The following is a 23208-nucleotide window of genomic DNA, read 5'->3' on the forward strand; positions in this document are numbered from 1 at the left end:
CTTCGACAGTTGTGTTGAATATACAGTGGGTACGGAAAGTATTCAGACCCCCTTAAATTTTTCACTCTTTGTTATATTGCAGCCATTTGCTAAAATCATTTAAGTTAATTTTTTTTCCTCATTAATGTATGCGAGAACTGTACAAAGACTAAATACTTGTGGACCGTATATAATAAATTAATGCTCTGTCCAAATCTTTCACAATCTCTGGCCTTTACTTATATTGCAACTCAGTTTGTATTTTGAATCGTTTCTTCATAAGAGCAATGCATGTTTTAGATGAAGATTTTCTTTCTCAAGTTTTCGTATATTTTTTTGTTTCTTTAAATATCTTTTTAATGGAATGGGAATATTAGTTATTTTTGTCTCATATAAGCTGTGTCAGACTGACTTTAAGTCAATGTGCTGATTTGTGAAACAATGCTTGATGTTTTGACTTCTTTTTGAATTGTTTTTGCTGGCAGAAAAATATGCAAACTAACTGCTCAATTCTTGTCCACATAACAATATGAATTACTCGCGGTCTTGATTGTGATAGTGTTTCAGTTACTGCTTTAAAAAAAGCAAATAGATTTTAATAATTTTAAGTACTTCAAAAGTCCCTCAACTCGTCCCAACCAGTCTTGACTTTTTTTGTTTTGTGTTGGATGGCAGAAATTAAATATTTTTAAGCATAACTTATTTTTTGATAATAAATTTTTTTATTATTTAACTACATTTTAGTTTTAAGTAGTTTTAAATATGTCTTAATTTGTTCATTTAAAAATAGATTTATTTCCATTTTTATGTAAAGCATTCATTCATTTTATTATATTTAAGTCTCAGTCCTAGTCCCATCGTTTGGGGTAGTCCCATGTGTGTTAGTGGAGAAAAAGGAGCACCTTGGTAGAGGAAGATTAGCTACCCAGCACACAACTGTTGCTCTAATCCGCTCTGAGAGGATAGGTTTAAGACAACTACAAGACAAGAGCGACACTGCCATATTGTTTGTTTGTTTTTTCCCCATAATAAAGCCACTATTTTTTATTTTTGAGAGTGTCTAAAGTAAGAATCCTGAGGAACTTGGTGCATTCATACTGTAATTAACATGTTTTCTAGCTAACATTATCCAGACTGAAAACGACGTCGCTGCTGTTTATCTTCTACATTGACCACTACAGCAATTTGAAATCTTAAATCTCATATCACATTGAACTGAAGATGAAGGACCGACTGGAACAACTAAAAGCGGTAAGAGATTTTCCCCCCTCGTGTTCTTATGTTAAAATCTTATGATTTTATTATTACACACACGGTGGGTTGAGGACTGATTTGCTGCTGTTTGACCTTTAAGTTAACTTACCTGGGAGGTCCTGAGCTCAATATTGACTAACTGAGGTAATTTTATTCAGTTATTGTCGATTACGGGTAGGTTATCTATCTGTAAATGTTAGCAATAGGTCATCATTATCCGGAGATTACACTCATGATTATACAACAAATAGGTTAAAGGAGTAAACCGTATCTGAACTGCCATTAGGCACGTAGAAACGCGTGATGCGAGACGCGCGCATCCATAGCAACTGTGTCCTCCTGCCCTGTCATGAGGCCAATTCTGTGTATTTTAAAATATAATTCTGTGCATTAAATATAAAAGTGTTACATTTCTGTAAGGTTTAATTTCTTTTGAAATAGTGAAGATAAGCTGCAATAGATTCTATCTTTAACTTGCTGACAAAAACAAGTACAGGTTGCTGAAAAAAAATCTTAACCAGTTTAATGTAGTTTGCTGGGCTTGGTCGGTCTCTCAACCTGGTCAAGCTGGTCTGTTGGCTGGTCAGTCTTGGAGACCAGCTGGTCGTTGAGTTAAACACCAGTTTCACCAGTCTGGAAGACCAGCTTAAACCAGCTAAAAAGCTTGTTTTAAGGCAGAGAAAACACTATTTCTGCCAAGTTATTAAACTTTCTGCTGTTTGTTTATGTCAAAACAGAAGTCGGATCAAACTCCTGATGATGTGGAAATTCCAGTGGAAAATAAAGAATTTATGGATGAGTTCTTCGCTCAGGTATATGTGAATCAGCTACACTGTATTCAAATGAATATGCAAATTAGAATGTCACACACTCTTAAAAATAAAGGCTCCATAAGGGGGTTTTAACAGCGGTGCCAACGTTTTAAAAGTCGAAAGAACTCTTTTCCAATAAAAATAACCTTTAGTGCAATGGAAAGTTTCCATGGATATTAAAGATTATTTATAGAACCAGCAATGCCAATAAAGAACCTTGATTTTTAAGAGTGCAGTTAAATGGACATTTTTTCTGTATGTGTTGTACAGATTGAAGAAATCCGCACCAGTATAGACAAGATTGATGAAAATGTAGGCGAGATAAAGCGACTGTATTCTGTCATCCTCTCTGCGCCTACATCAGACCAGAGTTAGTCTAATCACATTTTACCTTCATTTTATAAATTATTTATCATTTTTCTCTATTGCTTCCCTACCCCATTCATGCTTTAAATATCTCTCATCTAATTTCTCAACCAGAAACACAGGATGAATTGGAAGCAGTTACCAATGAGATAAAGAAACTGGCCAACAATGCTCGCAACAAACTCAAAAGTCAGCTTTATTTTCTTCTTTTGTTTGTTGATAAAAATAAATAATTTTTCTCCAGTGATAATTGGACAATATGCTACATCACTATTATCTCAAATTCTGAGTTGAATTATTTGGTCAACCTTGAAAACAGGCATTGAGCAGAGTTTGGCAGCTAACTCTGAAGAGAGGGTTTCAGCAGATATCCGGATAAAGAAATCTCAGGTAACCACTAGCCCTTCGAATAAACCACAGGGATTTCCACAAGTAGTATGTTTTTAATCATACAGTGTTTATCTCCTTTGTTTAGCATGCCATTCTTGCTAAGAGATTTGTAGAAGTGATGACCAAATACAATGAAGCCCAAATGGAGTTTAGAGAGAAGAGCAAAGGGCGCATCCAAAGACAGCTGGAGATCAGTGAGTGACAAACGCATACACAGACCTTCTTTAGGGTTGGATTAAAAAGAAAGTCAGTGATCACAATGTTATAGGCTATACATGTGTAAGGCCATTGTTGAATCCTGCCTTACAGCTGGCAAAGCCACAACTGATGAAGAGCTGGAGGAAATGCTGGATGGAGGAAACGCTGCAGTATTCACAGCAGGAGTGGGTACTATTCTATAACTTCTATGTGTGATGTTTTGTTGTAAGAATATAACTTGTCTGTAATTTGTATGGGGTGTAAGATATTTTACTTAGACTGCTGTTCATTAGTTTGGAGTCAGTAAGATTTTTTTGAAAGAAATATACAGGTGCATCTCAAAAAATTAGAATATCGTGAAAAAAGTTCCTTTTTTTGTAACATATTTCAAAAAGTGAAACTTTCAAATATTCTAGATTCATTACATGTAAAGTAAAACATTTCCAAAGTTTTTTTGTTTTCATTTTGTTGATTAGAGCTTACAGCTCATGAAAGAATATTATAATATTTCCTATAAGATCAATCAAAAAAGGATTTGCAAAACAGAAACGTTCAAGTTTTTTATAGTATGTTCATTTATGCACTCAATACTTGGTCAGGGCTCCTTTAGCACAAATTCCAGCATCAGTGAGGTGTGGCATGGAAGCGATCAGCCTGTGGCACGGCTGAGGCACTACTGAAGCACAGGTTTCTTTAAAGGGGTCATATGATGCTGCTAAAAGAACATTATTTTGTGTATTTGGTGTAATGAAATGTGTTTATGCGGTTTAAAGTAAAAAAAGCACATTATTTTCCACATACTGTACATTATTGTTTCTCCTCTATGCCCCGCCTTTTTGAAACGCGTCAATTTTTACAAAGCTCATCGGTCTGAAAAAGCGAGGTGTGCTCTGATTGGCCAGATATCCAGTGCGTTGTGATTGGCCGAATACCGCAAGCGTGAGACGGAAATGTTACGCCCCTCACCATACTGTTGATGCCGTGTCCGGCCGGAGCGACGAGACATAAACATTAAAACCCATTACAAACGAGGCATTTGTTGCATCCAATGGGGACATAATTACTGATTATAATGACTTATACTGTTGTTTTACGCGTTGCATTGCATTGCGCCACGTAAACATAAAACCCTGTCTGCATTTGTGATCAGAGAAATGACAAACAACAAGTGCTAACGTTAATCCACACTGCCCAAAACTCGCGTTTGAATCATCAGTGGCAAATGATAAAAGAAAACGTACTTACATGAGTCAGAACTGCCGGCATTTTAGTCTAACGTAACTCTCCCAGGATCAGTAAACAGTCCTCCATAAAATGTGCCGGCAATCCACAGCACTAAGTTGAAGTATTCCCTCAGCGACCAGCACAGATCAGATCTAGGCATAACGAAGCGGATATCGTCCTCTTTTGGAAGACCAAACAAAGTAGCTTCGCTTTCACAACGAAATAATCATCAAAATTAAAACAAAAAAACGTTGGAAATGTTTTACTTTACATGTAATGAATCTAGAATATATGAAAGTTTCACTTTTTGAAATAAGTTACAAAAAAAAGGAACTTTTTCACGATATTCTAATTTTTTGAGATGCACCTGTATACTTTTATTCAAGGACACATTAAAAAAATAAAAAGTGACAGTAACATTGTTAAAATTAAATTATATTTATAATAATCACTTATTTTTGGATTTTCTATTCATCAAAGAATCCTGAAAATAATTATCCTGGTGTACAAAAAATGTAAGCTGCACAAATGTTTTCAACATTGATAAAAATAGAAAATGTTTCTTATGCTGCAAATCAGTATATAAGAATGATTTCTGAAGGATCATGTGACTAAAGACTGGACTGAAAATTAAACTTTGCATCACAAGAATAAATTACATTTAAATATATATTAAAAAAGAAAATAATTTGAATTGTAATATTTCACAATATTAATATTTGTACTGTATTTTGATTATATAAATGCTTCTTTTCTTCAAAAAAAATAACCTTTTAAATGTTTACTTTTTAACTTCCTTTTTTCTATAGATTATGGACTCTGGGATATCAAAACAGGCACTAAGTGAGATTGAGGCACGACACAAAGATATTATGCGACTGGAGAGCAGCATAAAAGAGTTGCACGACATGTTTGTGGACATTGCAGTGCTGGTGGAAAATCAGGTACATGTGTTTGTCTTTTCAGGAGAATAAAGCAAAGCTATTGCCCTGTTTTGAAGACTTTAGGATTAAAACTGCTTTTGGACACCATTTTGTTCTCATTTGTCAACAGGGAAGCATGATTGACAGGATTGAGAGCAACATGGACCAGTCTGTGGGTTTTGTTGAAAGAGCCGTGGCTGACACTAAAAAGGCTGCCAAGTTCCAACAAGAAGCACAAAGGGTGAGCTGGGAAATTATGAGGAGTACAGCAATTGTGTCATATAATAAACGACACTTTCACTTAGAGTATATTTTGTACTAAATGTAGACTACCAGTGCTGAGATTTTCAATTTTTATTTTTCTTGCAGCAAGAAAAGTTTTTATTTTTTTTATTTTCATTGTTCCATCTTCTATTTTTCTTCATGCATTGATGCCCTCTGTTTCTTCCTCATAATTTCAACCTCATCTCTGTATGTCTGTTCTCTACACCTTCCAAATCTCTTCTTCCCAATCATCCTTTCCCCTTTGCTTTCCTCCACTATCATTATATCATTATCATGCTGTCACTGGCTGCCCACTTACACCTTTGTAGAAGAAAATGATGATCATGGTGTGCTGCACAATTCTTACGGTCATCGGTGGTTCTCTGGTGTATAGCTGGCTGACATAAATGTCAAAGTAAGCATTCATAAAGCTAAATTCATAAAACTGCATGTTGAGCATTTGTGAGTGACATCCTGTCTTTTCCAGGCAAAGAGGTTGTCTACTTTTCCAAGTCGTGTCTCTATCAAGAATCAAGAGAAGCATCTTAATGTAGATGAACCCGAAACATCCCTACACACACAACATGTTTTCCAGTGCTTGCTCATCTCATTTTCCCATCATTTTGTTTTTTGTGTTTTACGTTCTTCCTGTCTTATCAACTGGCCTTGCATTGTTAGAGGCATCACGGTAAAATATGATGTGCAAGCTGTCTGTTTATTTTAGGGCTGTGGTATGAAATATTGCTTTTATTTATTTAATTGTTTTTTGGGAACTTACGATATAGCCCATATATGACGATAAAAGATACATAAGAGGCTAAGTTTTGTTTTTTGAGGCCTCATTTTTTTGTAACTGACAATTGAAACAATTTACATTAGCAGTGACAAATATTTTGTCCTTGTTGGGGGAAAAAAACAGTTTAATTCTTAAACATTTACGTTGGTTTAACTTTTATTTTAGGATTAGTCAAAATTCTTTACTGACCATTTGCTTATTTAGTGTAGATGAGTAGCACATAGTTCTTATTTCTTAGGTTGAGGTGGTATTGTTCTCTTATGTACGTGATAATATTGGAACTGTATATTTTGTAGACACTATAAAGTAATTATACATTAGTCTGACTTGAGTTGTCTAGACTGAATAATTGTGATTAAAAGACCAGGGTTGTATAAAATCTGTGTTATTCGTTCTTTCTTCCAGGCTTAAAAACAATAAATTATTGTTATTTTTATTTATGAGAGAAACTCTTCTGCGTTTGGTTTTGACGGTGCAGTAATCATCGACAGCTGTTTAGTCCAATGAGTGGCTGCGCGTTAAGCTGAAGGCTGACCAATCAGCAACTACTTCCTGATCACTTGAGGGTTAAACTACTAGACGAAAAGTTTTACCATGCGGAGTTACATGTGGTGGCTTACCGACAATTCAATGTGTACAGTTCTTCCCGACAGTTTACTGGACCCAGTTCGTTCTTTGTCAATGTGCTAATTCGAAAGAAATGTAGATTTCTTTGACCAGACGACCCAAGCGAGAGCTTTATATGCGGTCATGGAGTGGACGTCCGCAGGCGATGGGACGTCAAGCCACGGAAGATCGAAGGTATTTCAAATATATATTTTAATAATATTGCTCATAACGATTAAAGTAATTTTGTTGCAGAAATTTTGCTTAAACTGAGTGAGTGTGTTGATATTTAATATTTGATTGGTTGGCAACGCGACACTTTCAGCACATAAAAACCAATCTTTGTGTAGTTGTATTGATCGGCATGCAGCTCCAGCCAATGAGAGCGTGGCTCCTCTGGTTACGTGTACTATTATTTGTCTCTTAGTACCGCCTCCCAGTGAAGTGATAGCGACACTAACCAATGAGATCAAAGGCGATAGCGTTGCACTTGTCTGTGATTGGATGCTGAACCAGTAGTGGGCGGGGCTTACTTCGTGGTGTTTTTGTGACGATGTGAAAATGGCGGCGAATGATCTACTACATTAACTTTGTCGTGAATTCACTCAGTGGAGCTGTCTAAATAATGCTTACTTTCACTTCGAATAGAAAAGTTACTAGACGAGTCTAGTCGGAGTGCATATTTTAATGGTAAAAAATACACGAGGACTGGTTTAACCGCTGGATTTTCCCCACTGTGAACCCGAGTTTAAGTCTTGTGGAAATATGGTTTTATTTGAAACTTGAACCAGGATTAGCGTATGTTACTCGATAAATATACGCTCCTCATTTCTCGCCTCACTCTGTATGGTTGACTGAAATATTAGACGCTGTACATATAAGCCGTATGTATAAGCAAGACATCATATCGCTTTGTAATTTTAATATTTTTACGACCGTGTTTCTGGGCTGGTTAGCTGGTGCTGATGCTCGTTCACTATCCTCAGCAGCGCTTAGCTTGACAACCTAGCTTTTATGGTTGCTTTAATAACCTGCTGTTTTTTTTGCTCTTGTTAGTGTTAGATTATAATACAATAGTTTTGTAGAATTAAAGAACACGTTGAAATCGTTAAACCCGCTTCTGTGTGAACGAACCTGCTGACGAGTTCTTAACTATTTGAAAATTGATTTTTATTCAGCAAGTATTCATGTAACGTAGCGTTATTTCGATTAACGGACACCGTAATAAAGAGGCCATCGAACACAATTGGGGCGGTTATTTCTAACGCGATAAACTGACAGAAGCGCGTTTCTTGGCTCGCCGCTTGCACGGGCGGGCTGCGCTCGACTCTTCATCCTGACAATGGACGATCCCAAGCCGCGTTACAGCAAGCGACTGGTAAGTGCAGCACAAGTGGATACTTTGGAAAATAAAATGCTTTGATTTGGAGGGTACATTGTATATATGCGCTGTTGAAATGTTGGCAATGTTCACTACGCTGTCATTTTGAGTGGGAAAAAGAATCTGCAAGGCGTCACTAAAATGACTTCAATTTATTTAACGTTTTATTCTGTATCGGTTTGCGCTCAGAGGTTTAAAATTTTGAACATGTCAGTTAAAGATTTCTTAAAAACTATGGCAAGTCTGGCACTCTCGTGGAGAGGTTGGATACAGTAGATATTGAATTGTTTTTTGGCTGACTCTCAAAAGAACCACGTGACCAGCAAGTGCCAGAAACCACTGACCCTGACAATTGTATGATCAAGAAACATTTCCATTGTCACATCAAAAATCAGTAAAATAATTATTTAATTTCACAAAGCGTTCTTGCAATGAACGGTGGTGAAGGGGAAAACCCCGCTTGGAGATTGACTGGTTGACGCGAATATCTTCGTCTTGCAACACATCGATCAGCCAAACCACAAAATGAAACAACATTTTGAAATGGTTTAATGTTTTTTTTTTTTTTACCTGTGATTTAAAATGGTCGTATTCCCTTGATCCAAACTGACAGGTTACTTTCGCTCTATTAACATTCATATATTTTTGTATTAACCTCAACAATACCTCAGTTGAAGGCATATTCAACAGCATTTACCTCACATATGAGACTGTCAAAAAGCCACCAATATCATAATGTTAAATTCATATTTAATCATATATAATAAGTAATTATATATTTTTTTTAATTAAAATCAAGGCACATGACCGTCTGATCAAGTTGCATTTTGAAACACTCTTATTTTAATTCTTAAATCCACAAAATATTGTTATTTGACAACTTAATGTGTAAAAAATGCTGTATGTTAGTTGCTGACAAGGTGACTTGTGCATGCAGAGAAATTATTAATGTGTGATTGTTTTAACATAGTGGCTCTGTTGTTTAAAGCTGCTTTTAGAGAATTAGTAGCAGGTAGGCAGAAGATCTAGGGCTGCAAAACGATTAATTGCGATGAATCATTCAAAATAAAAGATTGTTTACATACTATATGTGTGTGTACTGTGTATATTTATTATGTAGCCTATATATAAATACACACACATACATGTGTATATATTAAGGAAAAATGTTATATTTATATTTATATATATATAATATAAATTAGATACAAGTATAAATATATATACATACAAATATTTTTTTTAAATATACATGTGTGTGTATTTATATATACGTAATAAATATACACAGTACACACATAGTATGTTAACAAACTTTTATTTCGAATGCGATTAATCACAATTAATCATTTTTCAGCCCTAAAAAGATATATCAGCCTTTTGCTGTATATAGATTAGAATTTTGAATTTATCATCTGATGTTAGGGTGGTTTGAAATAATGATGTTGGTTGGATTGTAACATTTGTCTTCTGAAGAACAGGACAGTGATTGAAAAGCGGTGTTTTTTTTTTTTTTACATCAAATTTTGATTTAGTTTTAGTATTCTGTCCTAGATGCGTGTTCCAATGCCATTTAGTTTGAGTCATATTTTAGTCATCTGAATTGTTTTTAGTCTAGTTTTAGTGGACTAAAGATTTGTCGACTAAATTTAGTCAGCTAAAATCTAATGGATTTAGTTACAGTGCATTTATTAAGCATTTCTCAGAGGGGACGTCGGATGGCGTTACGTGGGGACGTAATGACGTGTGCCATCGAACTATGTACTATAACATGTAAAACGGGAACATGAAAGGAATATTCTAAAAGCAACTCATGTAAACACCATAATCATAATATTGGCTTATTTAGAATAAGGTAAATAATTAGATTACTGATGTCCATGTAAACGTAGTCACACTGTCTGTGCTCAGAAAACCGGACCGAATTGAGTTCTCTCTTGCGTCGTCAGATTTATCCATTTGTCTGCTCTTCTCTTACTCCCAGATATTGACATTTTTGAACATTTTATGCGACATGCAGCAAGTGTATGTTAGCTTATGTCCCACCGGTTCATATGTAGCCTACGCATCTAACCTGCGAACCACTCAGCAGATTCGTTCTGAATGAATCTCTTCCCAAATCGTCCCTCCCTAACTTTTTCGTCTCGTTTTTATTCGTTGACGAAAATGTCAATAAATATTCGTCATAGTTTTTGTCATTCAAAAAGATTTTTAGTTCGTTATCGTCTTGTTGTCGTCAGTGGAAAAAAATGTTGTTGACGAGAATTATGACGAAATGTATTCGTCAACAAAATTAACACTGATTTAAAGTAAGGAGGATTGGATAGATTGTTGTGTGCAGACTGTTTTTGTAGAGGCTGGGGAAGTGGAGGACGAATGACTAGATTGGTTTAGCAGACCATGTGATCAGACATGCGGAAACGGGGAGAGGAGTGGGAGGGGGCACTGCAGAGGCGAAAGGATGACAGAGGAGAACAGTCGGCAGATTTTCTCATTTTGAAAGAAATGCAGGGATGGAGAACATGCAGGAGATCCTTACGCGTGTCGACGGGGGGATGTTGTTGATGAGATGCAGAGGCAGGAAGAGGAAAAACCAGCAGAGGGATGAAGATGTGACACTGAAGGTGCGAGGTGTGTAGTGTCTCATTGCCCTCCACAAGGGCTTCCTCTTAGCGCACTGCAGTCTAGGGCCTCGCTTAGAGAGATGGTGATCAAATGCTAGGGAATAACAAGAGTGCATGGAAGGTTTTCATTCTGGCATCAGTTGCATTGTCCTTCATTTTTTTTTCTTTTTATACTCCATCCTAATTCACCCCCCTCCTGTGTTCCCATATTGTGCTTCGTTATTGGTGTCAAATGGGGACATGTTGCAGTACAGGTTGTACAGTTTCAACATTTGTGAAAGAGATGGAAAGATGCAATGATGCAGTGACAGATGCAGGGATTGCGCACAGGCCCAGAGGAGGTAAAAAAAAAAACTGCAGCGTCGTTGGCTAGGGATGGGCACAAGCTTCTAAATACCTGGCAATGTCAACACTGATTAATAATTATAATAAAAGTGTCCAAAAATATCTCTTCTTAATGTTGTGTTTACAGTTGCGTTTTGGGCGGTTCCTTGCTGTCTGATTGGTTAAGCAGTTTTAGATTGGCGTACATGTTCTTGCATTCATAAACAACTAGACAAAGCACAGTTGATATATTGGAACAGAACACAGATCCTGAAACACAGTGCAATTCTCAGTTGTTGAATAAAGAGTTATGAGACAAATAATCATCTGGTTTGTTTGGGCTATTGTCTGGTAATGTGAAGGTTTTTAATCTATAGGGCTTTGTTTGCATGCTCATAGAGGTGCACTTGGTTTGATCAGTTCTCTTTTGAATGGGTTTGTTGCTAATTTTCTATGATACTGCACAGTCATACACAATTCATTTCATTGATTTTTTTTCTCCCCCCTCTTTTTTGCTCGATGTCGTTGAGAGGGTGTGACGGCCGGGCTTTAGGAAGCGTGTGATTGGCTAGTGGTTCCACATCACCATGGAGACATTGAGGGCAGAGGCAAGGGCGAGCAGAGGAGGGCCTTATTGTTTTGTTCTGTGTGTGTGTGTGTGTGTGTGTGCTACTCACCTGCTCTCAGTGAGCTGCATCTCAGCATCATTAACATTGCAAACAAGCATTATTTCAGTTAGTATTTTTTTTCTTTGTAGCAGAAATTCTATCCACATAATTTGTAAGCTACTGTTTAAAATATTGGGGTTAGCAAGTTTTTTTGTTTTTAAGAAATACTTTTATCCAGCAAGGATGCCTTAAATTGATCAAAACAAAAGTCACCGTCAAGTAGGGCTGTGCGATTAATCAAAATCGTCATAAAATCGCGATTTGAGCGTGCGTGATTTCTAAATCGCTTTATAGTAGGGATGTCAATTTTCGATCATTTCCATGATCGATCGTCGTTTAAATTAACGATCAATTAATCGATTAATCGTTAACCTTAATGCTGCAAAATGCGTCTATGCAGCCCGGCATGACAGGATGTGCAAAAGTTACTAAAAAAAACCCGCTTTCTCACCCGATTTAAAGGGGATTTAGTCTGAATAAAATGCTAGTAGCAGGATTGTAAAATGAATAGATGTGATTATGATCATTTGATAAAATGAAGAGAGCTCGTTTGAGATAATTTTACTTTGTTGACTGTTTCCACAGTGCAATTCTCAGTTGTTAAATAAAGAGTTATGAGACAAATAATCATCTGGTTTGTTTGGGCTATTGTCTGGTAATGTGAAGGTTTTTAATCTATAGGGCTTTGTTTGCATGCTCATAGAGGTGCACTTGGTTTGATCAGTTCTCTTTTGAATGGGTTTGTTGCTAATTTTCTATGATACTGCACAGTCATACACAATTCATTTCATTGATTTTTTTTCTCCCCCCTCTTTTTTGCTCGATGTCGTTGAGAGGGTGTGACGGCCGGGCTTTAGGAAGCGTGTGATTGGCTAGTGGTTCCACATCACCATGGAGACATTGAGGGCAGAGGCAAGGGCGAGCAGAGGAGGGCCTTATTGTTTTGTTCTGTGTGTGTGTGTGTGTGTGTGTGCTACTCACCTGCTCTCAGTGAGCTGCATCTCAGCATCATTAACATTGCAAACAAGCATTATTTCAGTTAGTATTTTTTTTCTTTGTAGCAGAAATTCTATCCACATAATTTGTAAGCTACTGTTTAAAATATTGGGGTTAGCAAGTTTTTTTGTTTTTAAGAAATACTTTTATCCAGCAAGGATGCCTTAAATTGATCAAAACAAAAGTCACCGTCAAGTAGGGCTGTGCGATTAATCAAAATCGTCATAAAATCGCGATTTGAGCGTGCGTGATTTCTAAATCGCTTTATAGTAGGGATGTCAATTTTCGATCATTTCCATGATCGATCGTCGTTTAAATTAACGATCAATTAATCGATTAATCGTTAACCTTAATGCTGCAAAATGCGTCTATGCAGCATGACAGGATGTGCAAAAGTTACTAAAAAAAACCCGCTTTCTCACCCGATTTAAAGGGGATTTAGTCTGAATAAAATGCTAGTAGCAGGATTGTAAAATGAATAGATGTGATTATGATCATTTGATAAAATGAAGAGAGCTCGTTTGAGATAATTTTACTTGGTTGACTGTTTCCTATCCCGTCACGGAGACCGCTGAACGCGCCTCTGTAAATGGTTTCGTGGTGCTCGTTGTTGTATTTTAAAACACAATTGCAATGTTTTCAACTGACATTATGGCATTAATTAATTCAATAATATTTAGGCATTGTTTCTTTTCCTAAATCCTCACCGTCTAACCCTCTAATTTCGCAGGTTTATTTTATTGTCATTCACTTTTTATCACTGTTTTCGCATCTAAGGGAAATGAAAGATGTCATGGCCATGAATTAAGAATTCGTTCTATGTTTTAATTTTTTCCTCATTTTAGTTAAATCATGGGTTATTTAAAGAACAAAATTAATGAAACATTGTCAGTGGCCACAAATTAATAAGTCGTAGGAACGAATTAACAAGTTGTAGGAATGAATAGCCTATCTGTCCTGTGTCCCACAGCCCTGCAAAGCGCAGAGCCCGATATGAAAGAATTATCTGGGGAAATGACTTAGTTACTAAATTTCTATTGCTTTCCATGTTGAAGAACTTTGTGTTGTTTCTATTTTAATGTACTTTTAAAGTTTAAATCACATTAAAAGCTTAATTTGTACATTATGAATGAATGATGATGCATTTATATATCGTCACCGTAACTCACAGCCGCTCATACGTGTTTTGCGCATGAGCTGCACGCAGCCCAAAATTAAACGACTTAATCGACCATGATAGCTTTAATCGATTGAATCTCTTATCGACAATTAATCGATGATCGATTAATCGTTGACATCCCTACTTTTATAGCACGATTTTCCGCGCCCCCGACCGCCCGCAGTATGCTATCCGAACCAATCAGAATGCAGCGCGCCTAAATGGAGCACGAGAACAACAGACCAGGCGGGCATACAAACGTAACGCCAGGTTCACGCACTCCATCTGTGGTGCGTATTTTTTCCGCACCCATGTTAACGCATCAGAGCGTTCACACTGCACGCGAGTGCACTCCAGGAGCGGTGCGTCTGCAGAAGTCATGCTGCGATCGTTTCCGCACGGAGTCTATTTCTGCTGTGCTGCACGCGCTGAAAGTGACAGCGCATTATTCGCAGTAAAAAAATAACATGGATTGGCACAGAAATTTCTGCTTCTGCACCGCATACACATACTGTATACGCACTGCAGACGGAGTACTGTGAACTTGGTGCAACAAATCTAGTTCAACAATTCAGGCAACGCCACAAAGACCTCTATGACCAATGCATGGCAAAAAAAATCCCTGGACACGGGATTTTTATTCTTTTTTTCTGCCATATGTCTATTCTTGAGACATTTTGTCACACCTTTACTTCGTGATTATTTTGCCTTATGTCTGTTCTAGAGACATGTTACAGCTTTTTGATAAAGCTGTAATTGGATTTCTTTTGGAAATGTTTCAAATTCACACAATGCATTTATGAATGTAAAGCATGTCTGTGTGTGTCAAAATCGTGATTCAAATCGAAATCGCAAAATTGATCAAAGAAATCACGATAGGTTTTTTTTTTGTCCATATCGCACAGCCCTACTGACAAGGCTTACATTGTTACAAAACATTTCTGTTTCAAATAATTGCTGTTCTTTTGAACTTTCTATTCATCAAAGTATCCTGTGAAGAAAAGCAATGTGAAAACTGTCCACAAAAATACTAAGTAGCACAACTGTTTTCAGTTAAAAATAAAAGTATAATAATTCAATAATAAGAAGAAATATTTATCTTTAGCAACAAATCATCATATTAAAATGGTTTCTGAAGGAACAAGTGAAACTATAGACTGGAGTAATGACTGCTGAAGATTTAGCTTTGACATCATACTAGGAATACATTACATCTTAAATATCAAACTATTAGCTATTAATCATCGCCATCAAAATAGCCTTGATGCTGGCGTGGCGTTTAAAAAGTGAATAAATAAATAAAATTTATTGTATTTTTTTACAGTATTTAAAAAAAAAATGCAGCCCTGGTGAGCATAAGAGGACAAATCATACCAACCCCAGTTTTGAGCAGTACTGTATGTGTTGCAGAAATCACTGTTAATCATCTGTACTGCAGTGGCATTTTTGAAAGTATCACTTCTTGTTTTAAATACAGTCTTATATACACTTGCCTTCTCTGTGAAGGATACATGCAGTGCTGTCTTAAAATGTATACAATTTTGAACAGAGGTATTATGGTGAAATAAAGGAACATCTGTAAGTGTACATAAACTCATCTGTGCTCTGATGTTAAACTGAAAAAAGAATGTTACCATTAGTAGTTTTCTGCTGGAACCATATGAGTAGTTCTTCTCCAAGGCTCTTAACATTGAATCCTTGTGATTTGTCAGCGTGATTTGAGATGTCTTATTAATAGTTGGTGTGTGTGGGCTAGTGCTCGTGATGGGCGAGTTATTTAGTGTATGTGTGAGATTGTGAGAGTGTAGGTGTGCGCTTAAATAGCCCAGCAAGTTGTGGTAGTTATACAACATTTGTTCAGCATTCAGGAGACGAGGAGGAGTGTATGCAGAGAAATACTGTAGTGTTGCTCTGGCATCGGTTTTTCATTGTCTCACTCTCTCGTCTTACAGCGGTCTGGCACACGGCGGCGTTACCAAGACGATGGCATTTCCGATGACGAAATCGAAGGAAAGAGGACTTTCGATCTGGAGGAGAAGCTTCACAACAACCGCTTCAACTCCGACAGAGTCAAACGCATGGAGGGCAAAGGTGAGAAAGAGATGCAGCTCATTATGGAACTCTTCAACGATCTTAATGTAGTGTGTAATTTAACACTATCTGTTGTTTTTTAGACCTCACATATGAGTACATTCAGAGATGTGGGCTCCGGGACCCCATAATTTTTGAGAGACCTGATGGACTTGGCATTAAGTAAGAGATTGTCCTTTTTTTTTTTTTTTTATGTATTTTTTCCTCTGTCCTTCGTGGTTCCTTTTTTCTTTACACATTTCAGAATGTTTAGAAAGTTTTACATCTAAATTTGCGATATTTCCTTTTTAGAATGCCAGATCCAGACTTCACTGTAAATGATGTGAAGTTGTTTGTAGGTAAGTGTTTTTGTCGTTGGATATGCTGATGAATTTCATGTTGACTAGCATCAGTGGTGCTTCAGTATCTCCTCCCTGCTTGTCTTTGTTTACAGGAAGTCGGCGTATGATTGACGTGATGGATGTGGCTACTCAGAAGGGGACAGAGATGTCAATGGCGCAGTGGAGGCGCTACTTTGAGACTCCCCCCTCTCAGAGAGAGAAACTTTATAATGTTATCAGCCTTGAATTTAGCCACACTAAACTAGAGAGCCTTGTCAAAAGACCTGCCACGGTAGGTACCTTAATGCTTAAAGGGATAGTTCACCCAAAAATGAAAATTCTGTCATTAATTACTCACCCTCATGTCATTCCAAACGCGTAAGACCTTAATTCATCTTCGGAACACAAATTAAGATATTTTTGATGAAATCCGACAGCTTTCTGACCCTGCATAGACAGCAATGCAACTGATACGTTCAAGGCCCAGAGAGGTATTAAAATAGTCCATGTGACAGCAGTGGTTCAACTTTCATTTTATGAAGCTATGAGAATACTTCCGTGTCAGTCAACGTAGGTCTTACAGGTTTGGAACAATATGAGGTGAGTAATTAATGACAGAACTTTCATTTTTGGTTGAACTATCCCTTTAAAACACACCAAAAAATACTAATATTTAGATCAGTCTGTGATAGAATTTTTTCCATGTTGTTACAGGTGGACATGATTGACTGGGTGGACAACATGTGGCCACGACACTTAAAAGAAAGACAAAGAGATTCTACAAACTCTATCACTGAGATGCAATACCCCAAAGTGCAGAAGTGAGCATATATTAGATCCTTAAATATAGTTTGCATTAATGAAAGCTTGGTCTTATTTTACATCTTGAGAAGGCTTTAAAACAAAAAGGGTTTGTTCACTGGGAAATAAGTCTGCTGCATTATGTTCATGTCCCATTTCTCACACAGCCCTCTTTGTTCATTCTTGTTATTCAACAAAACAGTAATTTTCTCCTATTTCAAATTTGCCTGTGTTCTGTTTCCAGGTACTGCCTAATGAGCGTGCAGGGCTGTTACACAGATTTCCACATAGACTTTGGAGGCACATCTGTGTGGTACCACATACTGCAGGGCTGCAAGGTCAGAGAACACTGTATAGATACACTACTGTTCAAAAGTTTGGCGTCAGTTTAGAGTGTCTTATGCTTACCAAGGCTGCATTTATTTTATAAACTAAATACAGTAATATTGTGAAATATATTACAATGTAAAATACTGTTTTCTATTTGGGTATGTTTAGAATGTAATTTCTCGATGGTAAGGCTGAATTTTCAGCACCCAAGACTTCAAAGTATTTGTCATTTTTGATCAATATTTTGATAAATTCTTAAAAATCTTTAAACCCTAGACCTTTGAGCAGTAGTATACATACTAAAATCATGCTTACTCTAATTTAGCGTAGACATGAGCTCACTGATAACGCCATATGAACTGGTGTGTTTTGTATAATTAGTTTGGTGTTAAAACACCCAAAAATGGTTTTGGCCTAGATGAGCTTGATTTGGATGTGTCTGCTACAGGTGTTTTGGTTAATCCCACCAACGCCACAAAACCTGGAGCTTTATGAGAACTGGGTGTTGTCAGGGAAACAAGGCGACATCTTCCTTGGTGACAAGGCCACTGATTGCCAGAGGATTGAGCTCAAGCAGGGCTACACGTTCATTATTCCATCAGGTGAGCACATGCAGGCACACACATTTGTTTACATGAAGAGAAACACTTGACTGTTATATTGTGTGCGTATTTATTTGGAATCTTTTAGATTACCATGTGTTTTCATGGTTTTAGTTTTGAATGATTAGTTTGAACTTACTTAAATTGCATGTTTTCTGTGAATTAAACCTAAATAAAACCCTTTTAAAAAATTTTTTTATGTTAGGTTGGATCCATGCGGTGTATACTCCAGTAGACACACTTGTGTTTGGTGGGAACTTTCTACATAGTTTCAACATACCCATGCAACTGCACATCTCCAGCATTGAGGACAGGACACGGGTAAGTCCAGCATTTTATTGCAACCACCATTTTCTTGTATAACTTACTAGAGCCTGACCGATATATCGTTTTGCCGATATTATCGGCTGATATGAGCCTGTCGCAGATATATTGGTATCGGCGAATATGCTGCCGATATGAACTTTTTTTTACAGAACATATAACGCAGATTAAATGCTTCTAAATGGTGTAATTGCTTAGTTTGTCCAGTAGAGCGCGCTCCATTGTTTGCTACTGGCGACTCAGGTCAGTATAGAGATGCACGGATGAGCTCAAACTTTACCTGAGTCCGCTACTTCAAATAAATTATCCGCCCGCCACCCACCCGCACCTATATTTGATCGGCACATTACAATGATTCTAATTCTTAGTTTTGCATGATGATATGATGAATGGATGGTTCATTTTTAACACCAGATTCAGTGATGTTAGAGCTGATCTGTGCATCACTGTACACGTTTGCGGCGCATTACGGCTCCACGGCCACCGGAGCTGATCGTGGCTGCTCTAGTCAATGCTGGTGTTTATACCGGCACGGCGCGACGAAATACAATAGAACCCATTATAATCAGTGATGCCATCTACACTGGATGCGGCGCGACATGACAAATCCCGACAGCAAACTGATGCCTCGTTCTATTTATGACGTACTGACACAAAGTTCAAATTATTTTCAACGGTCGCTTTGTCACGTCCTGTTGCGGCACAGACACTGTGTCAGCACAGTTTGTCAGTACAGTCAGTAACGTAGCAGATTGAAAAGTTTGTATCTTTCTGCAGTCCAATAGACGGCAATGCGGTGGTGGTTTGAGTCTGTTGAATGGTGATTTAACGCTACGTTGTCACCTAGTTGGAGAGACTCGGTGCTATAAAGTAAATAAGCTCATTGTGAGAGTAAAAGACGGGGACATTGTTTATCATACTTGTTTGCTACATTAGTAGGGCCCTATGATTTCCACGATGCAGAAAACATGGACAGAATCGTGGAATCCATTCATAAAAATTGAATTTACAGTAAAACGTGGAATTTCATGTGAAATGGTGTCTGTAAATATTAAACTGCAAAAATACTATTCAAATATGAATCCCCTTGATTACCAGAAAATACACAACACAGAATTTGTGAAAAAATATTCATTATTATTATTTATTCATTTTAGATGTTTACATTTGGAAAAGCTGTGCTTCCTGCATAAACCTGCCCCTGTTGGATTGGCAGTAGCTTGCTTGTCCTACACAGTTACCTTGTTTATTTTCTAGTGCTATGTTCGATACATCAATACAACGTATCGCTGGCCCTGTATCGATATTGATCACCACAAAGCTGTGCTTCCTGCATAAACCTGCCCTTGTTGGATTGGCAGTAGCTTGCTTGTCCTACACAGTTACCTTGTTTATTTTCTAGTGCTATGTTCGATACATCAATACAACGTATCGCTGGCCCTGTATCGATATTGATCACCACATTTGAGTTATCATTGCAAAAAATTTGTTTATGTATATATATTCATGTGCGTGCTTTCACATTGAGCAGCATTAACTACACAGAGCCGTTGTTCACTGACGAGCTGCGCGAATATGAACGTGCATGATATAGCCTACACATAAAGAATATCGGCCGAAATATCGATATCGGTTTTTTACTCCCTAATATCGGTATCGGCCCGCCAAAAAACCCATATCGGTCGGGCTCTATTAGGGATGTAACGGTATGAAAATTTCCTATCACGATTATAGTGACAAATTATGATCATGGAAATGATCGAAAATTGACATCCATAGTCAGAACCTTCAGAGGTACATTCATGTAATTCATTAATTAATATATTCATTTGTATAATTCCCTTATCACTCTTTTAAAACCTCCCAGCTTTTCCGCCCTGTTTTCACTCAAAACGAAATTACTCTGCTCCGAGTTGTTCAAATCGCGGTAATCTAATACGGTTTTAATGATAATTAAAATATGAAACTGTAATACTAACCATGGGGAATTTTATCACGATTTATCGTCAAACTGGAAATCGTTACATCCCTAGGCTCTATAACTTACACAACCTTTTATGGGCTTACTCATTTATAAGTAAATCTCACAAAACCTGCAATAACATGACCTGGTCATATTTCACCCTAAATTTAAGAGAGAAATAAAGTAGTAAGAAATTACATTATGCATTAGGAAAAAATTGTTTTTTTTTGTACCACATTTGGACTTCTCGTACCATTTTGCAAATTAAGTACTCTTCAGTTTTCATCACAATAAAGAGGAAAACATTGTAATTACCGCAATCCAATAATTATTGTAGTATTTCATGTACTGATTTTTTTGTTTTCATATAAAGGAAAAAAAAGAAAGAAACTTTGACTGATTTGGAGAATTTTCCTTACTGCTTTACAGTAATGAGAATGAGTTTCCTTTCTCACACAATTGACCTATCGTAAGCCCCTCCCCTCGAACGCAGATGAGCCAATGGAAGTCGAGTATCAGTTGCACGGGGAGCGGAACTCGGACGTTTGTAGGTTTCAGCACCATAGAGAAACATTGGAGGATCCGAAGCTCGCATCGGTTTGATGGTAGTTATTCTACAAAAATGGAAAAAACAATGTGTCTGCGGTACTTGTAACACTAATTCCAGTTATCCTGAGAGGATAGGCAATAGAATTTATTTTATTACATTTCCTAAACCCAAACAAAACGGAGCAAAATGTCCCTAAGCGTTCAATCCCAATCCCAATGAAGACAAAAACGTTAATTTTCCGGTTGTCATACACTCATTAAGTTACAATTTTCAGCTGCTCAAGCAGAACGTTAATGTCATCTTGCGTTTCAGCAAGGTATCTCTGGCTAAAACTAACATTAAAGTTAGTGCATCCATGCTAACGTATAAATAGTGGACTGTTCTCACGTCATGTACAGTGTAGGTCAAAAACACATAAACGTCTACATTTCAGTGCCTCCATATTAAACTGGTTAAATGTACATTAATTTAATCGTACCCTGCGATACATGAACAGCGTTGATCCTGCATGTTGTCATCCGCGATCATGATGACCGTAATATGAGACTTCTCCCACTTGCATTGTGATCTGTAAACGCTTCGCGTTACCCACCATATTTATTTTAAAATATTGTATATATCCCTCCATGGAATATTTAATTCACACTTGAATGGTGGCCCTTCTGTGTCCAAAATTGTTCAAAAACATCGTGGGACAAGGTTTTCACACTGACAGCTGTCATTGTAAGAGAGTGAGCAGCTCCGTTTGTTTGTTTGTCTGTGGGAGCAACAGTAACTAAGGGGGGGCTTATCAATAGGTAAATTGGGAATTTGGTAGGAAAAGTTGTCATAATGGTCTCTGGTTGTTCCTTAGGTGCCAGCTAAGTTCCGGTATCCATTCTATTATGAGATGTGCTGGTACGTGTTGGAGCGTTATCTGTACAGCATAACCAACACCTCCCACCTCATCCCTGAGTTCCAGAAATACTCTCTGGGAATTGGTCAGTACATTAACAACACATTCACATCCTAACAGATTTGATTGTATTGAACACCGATAAGCTTAACTCTACTTCTCTCTTTCTGAATCTAATATACAGGCTTGAAGCGGGAAGGCTCAGGCTGTGAGGTACTGAATGGACATGCTAAAGAGGAAAGAGATGACAGCGATGCTCCCTCTCCACCTAATGCACCAGGGGTGAAGCTTCACTTGACTCCTTTTGAGCTGGAGGGGCTGTGGCACCTGGTGGGGAAGCTGGAGTCGTTGCCCTCACATAAGAATTGTGTGCCTTCAGGAATACACAACGCTGCTGCCCTGCTACATGACATACGGGTCAGAACTCATGCTCGCTGTGCTTTACACTTCTGGTTATTTTGATGTTCTTGCTGGTGTGATATTTGTTTTTTTTTTAATGTTTTTTTTTTCTTAAAGAAATGTGACTTGAGATGCAGGATGTCAGTGGTTAATATTAGGTTTTGTTGCTCAAGAATCTAGTTGGCACAGTTGTTTTGAAATGTAAGTGTTTTTTTAAGTGTTTTTGTTTTCTCTGTCTTTCAGGCATTATTGAAAGAACATGCCAATGACATCCCTAAACTCTCTTACACTGGAAAACCTATTGTCAGATGGCCAAAGAGGGTAAGATCACAGTATTAGCTGCTTTAAATAATTTATTTTTCATTTTCTTTCCAGAAAAAGCATTGTGAATCATGTAAATAAATATCATATTAAGAGTTTTTTTTTTCATTCAGTTTTTGTAATTTGTAATTTCATGCTATACCATGGCATAATGAATTTGATTAAAATTAGGTGTTTGCAATTTTTATTTGTAAATATCATGGTATTATCTTGGTAAAATTTCTGATTTAAAAAAAAAATGTTAAGTAATGAAAATTTGTATGTCAGGACAATTATTTTGTTCTAGCATGCATTGGTGGTAGGGCTGCACAATAAATCGAAATGGAATCGAGATCACGGTTCGACAGAAGCTGCGATTGTCATGCGTATCTTTCAGTGAAGCACTGTTCTGTGATCAGCAGTTAATCTCCATCCAAAGGCCAGAGGGCGCTCTCGCGCTGAAACTCCAAATACGCCTTGCAGAAGAAACCCAGAAAATCGCTGCAGCTGAATAAACAGAAGATTCAACTGCGTTCATTGATTCAACGTGACTAATAAACACACGAATACGACAATATATGGTTTATCTGAGTTTGTGTTATTATAATTTTTATTATAATAAAGTATATAATAATGCAATGCTAATCGACATAGCCTTTATCACTGCTT

At 37.2% G+C, this 23208-nt stretch overlaps 1 protein-coding gene and 1 pseudogene across 1 annotated transcript; both read left to right on the forward strand.

Annotated features, from left to right (window-relative positions):
• Window positions 1-833: 833 nt before the first annotated feature.
• LOC107749989 (syntaxin-3-like) lies at window positions 834-6597 on the forward strand. The gene is made up of 11 exons (XM_016565235.1): window positions 834-1230; window positions 1971-2045; window positions 2316-2415; window positions 2526-2600; window positions 2731-2801; window positions 2887-2995; window positions 3111-3184; window positions 5033-5167; window positions 5277-5387; window positions 5740-5825; window positions 5898-6597. The coding sequence occupies exons 1-10, from the start codon at window positions 1201-1203 to the stop codon at window positions 5815-5817; spliced, it is 858 nt and encodes a 285-aa protein (XP_016420721.1). The 5' UTR covers window positions 834-1200; the 3' UTR covers window positions 5818-5825; window positions 5898-6597.
• A 174-nt stretch (window positions 6598-6771) lies between these two features.
• Window positions 6772-23208, forward strand: part of LOC107749779 (lysine-specific demethylase 2A-like) — a 28803-nt pseudogene continuing 12366 nt past the window's right edge.

Source organism: Sinocyclocheilus rhinocerous, unplaced genomic scaffold (genome assembly GCF_001515625.1).
Source record: "Sinocyclocheilus rhinocerous isolate Xijiao unplaced genomic scaffold, SAMN03320098_v1.1 scaffold1483, whole genome shotgun sequence".
Taxonomy (NCBI): Eukaryota; Metazoa; Chordata; class Actinopteri; order Cypriniformes; family Cyprinidae; genus Sinocyclocheilus; species Sinocyclocheilus rhinocerous.

Coding starts and splice junctions, on each gene's coding strand:
- LOC107749989 (XM_016565235.1), top strand. CDS start 1,201: ATGAAGGACCGACTGGAACAACTAAAAGCG. Junction 2,802..2,886: donor TCCGGATAAAGAAATCTCAG/GTAACCACTAGC, acceptor TCCTTTGTTTAG/CATGCCATTCTTGCTAAGAG. Junction 5,168..5,276: donor CAGTGCTGGTGGAAAATCAG/GTACATGTGTTT, acceptor ATTTGTCAACAG/GGAAGCATGATTGACAGGAT.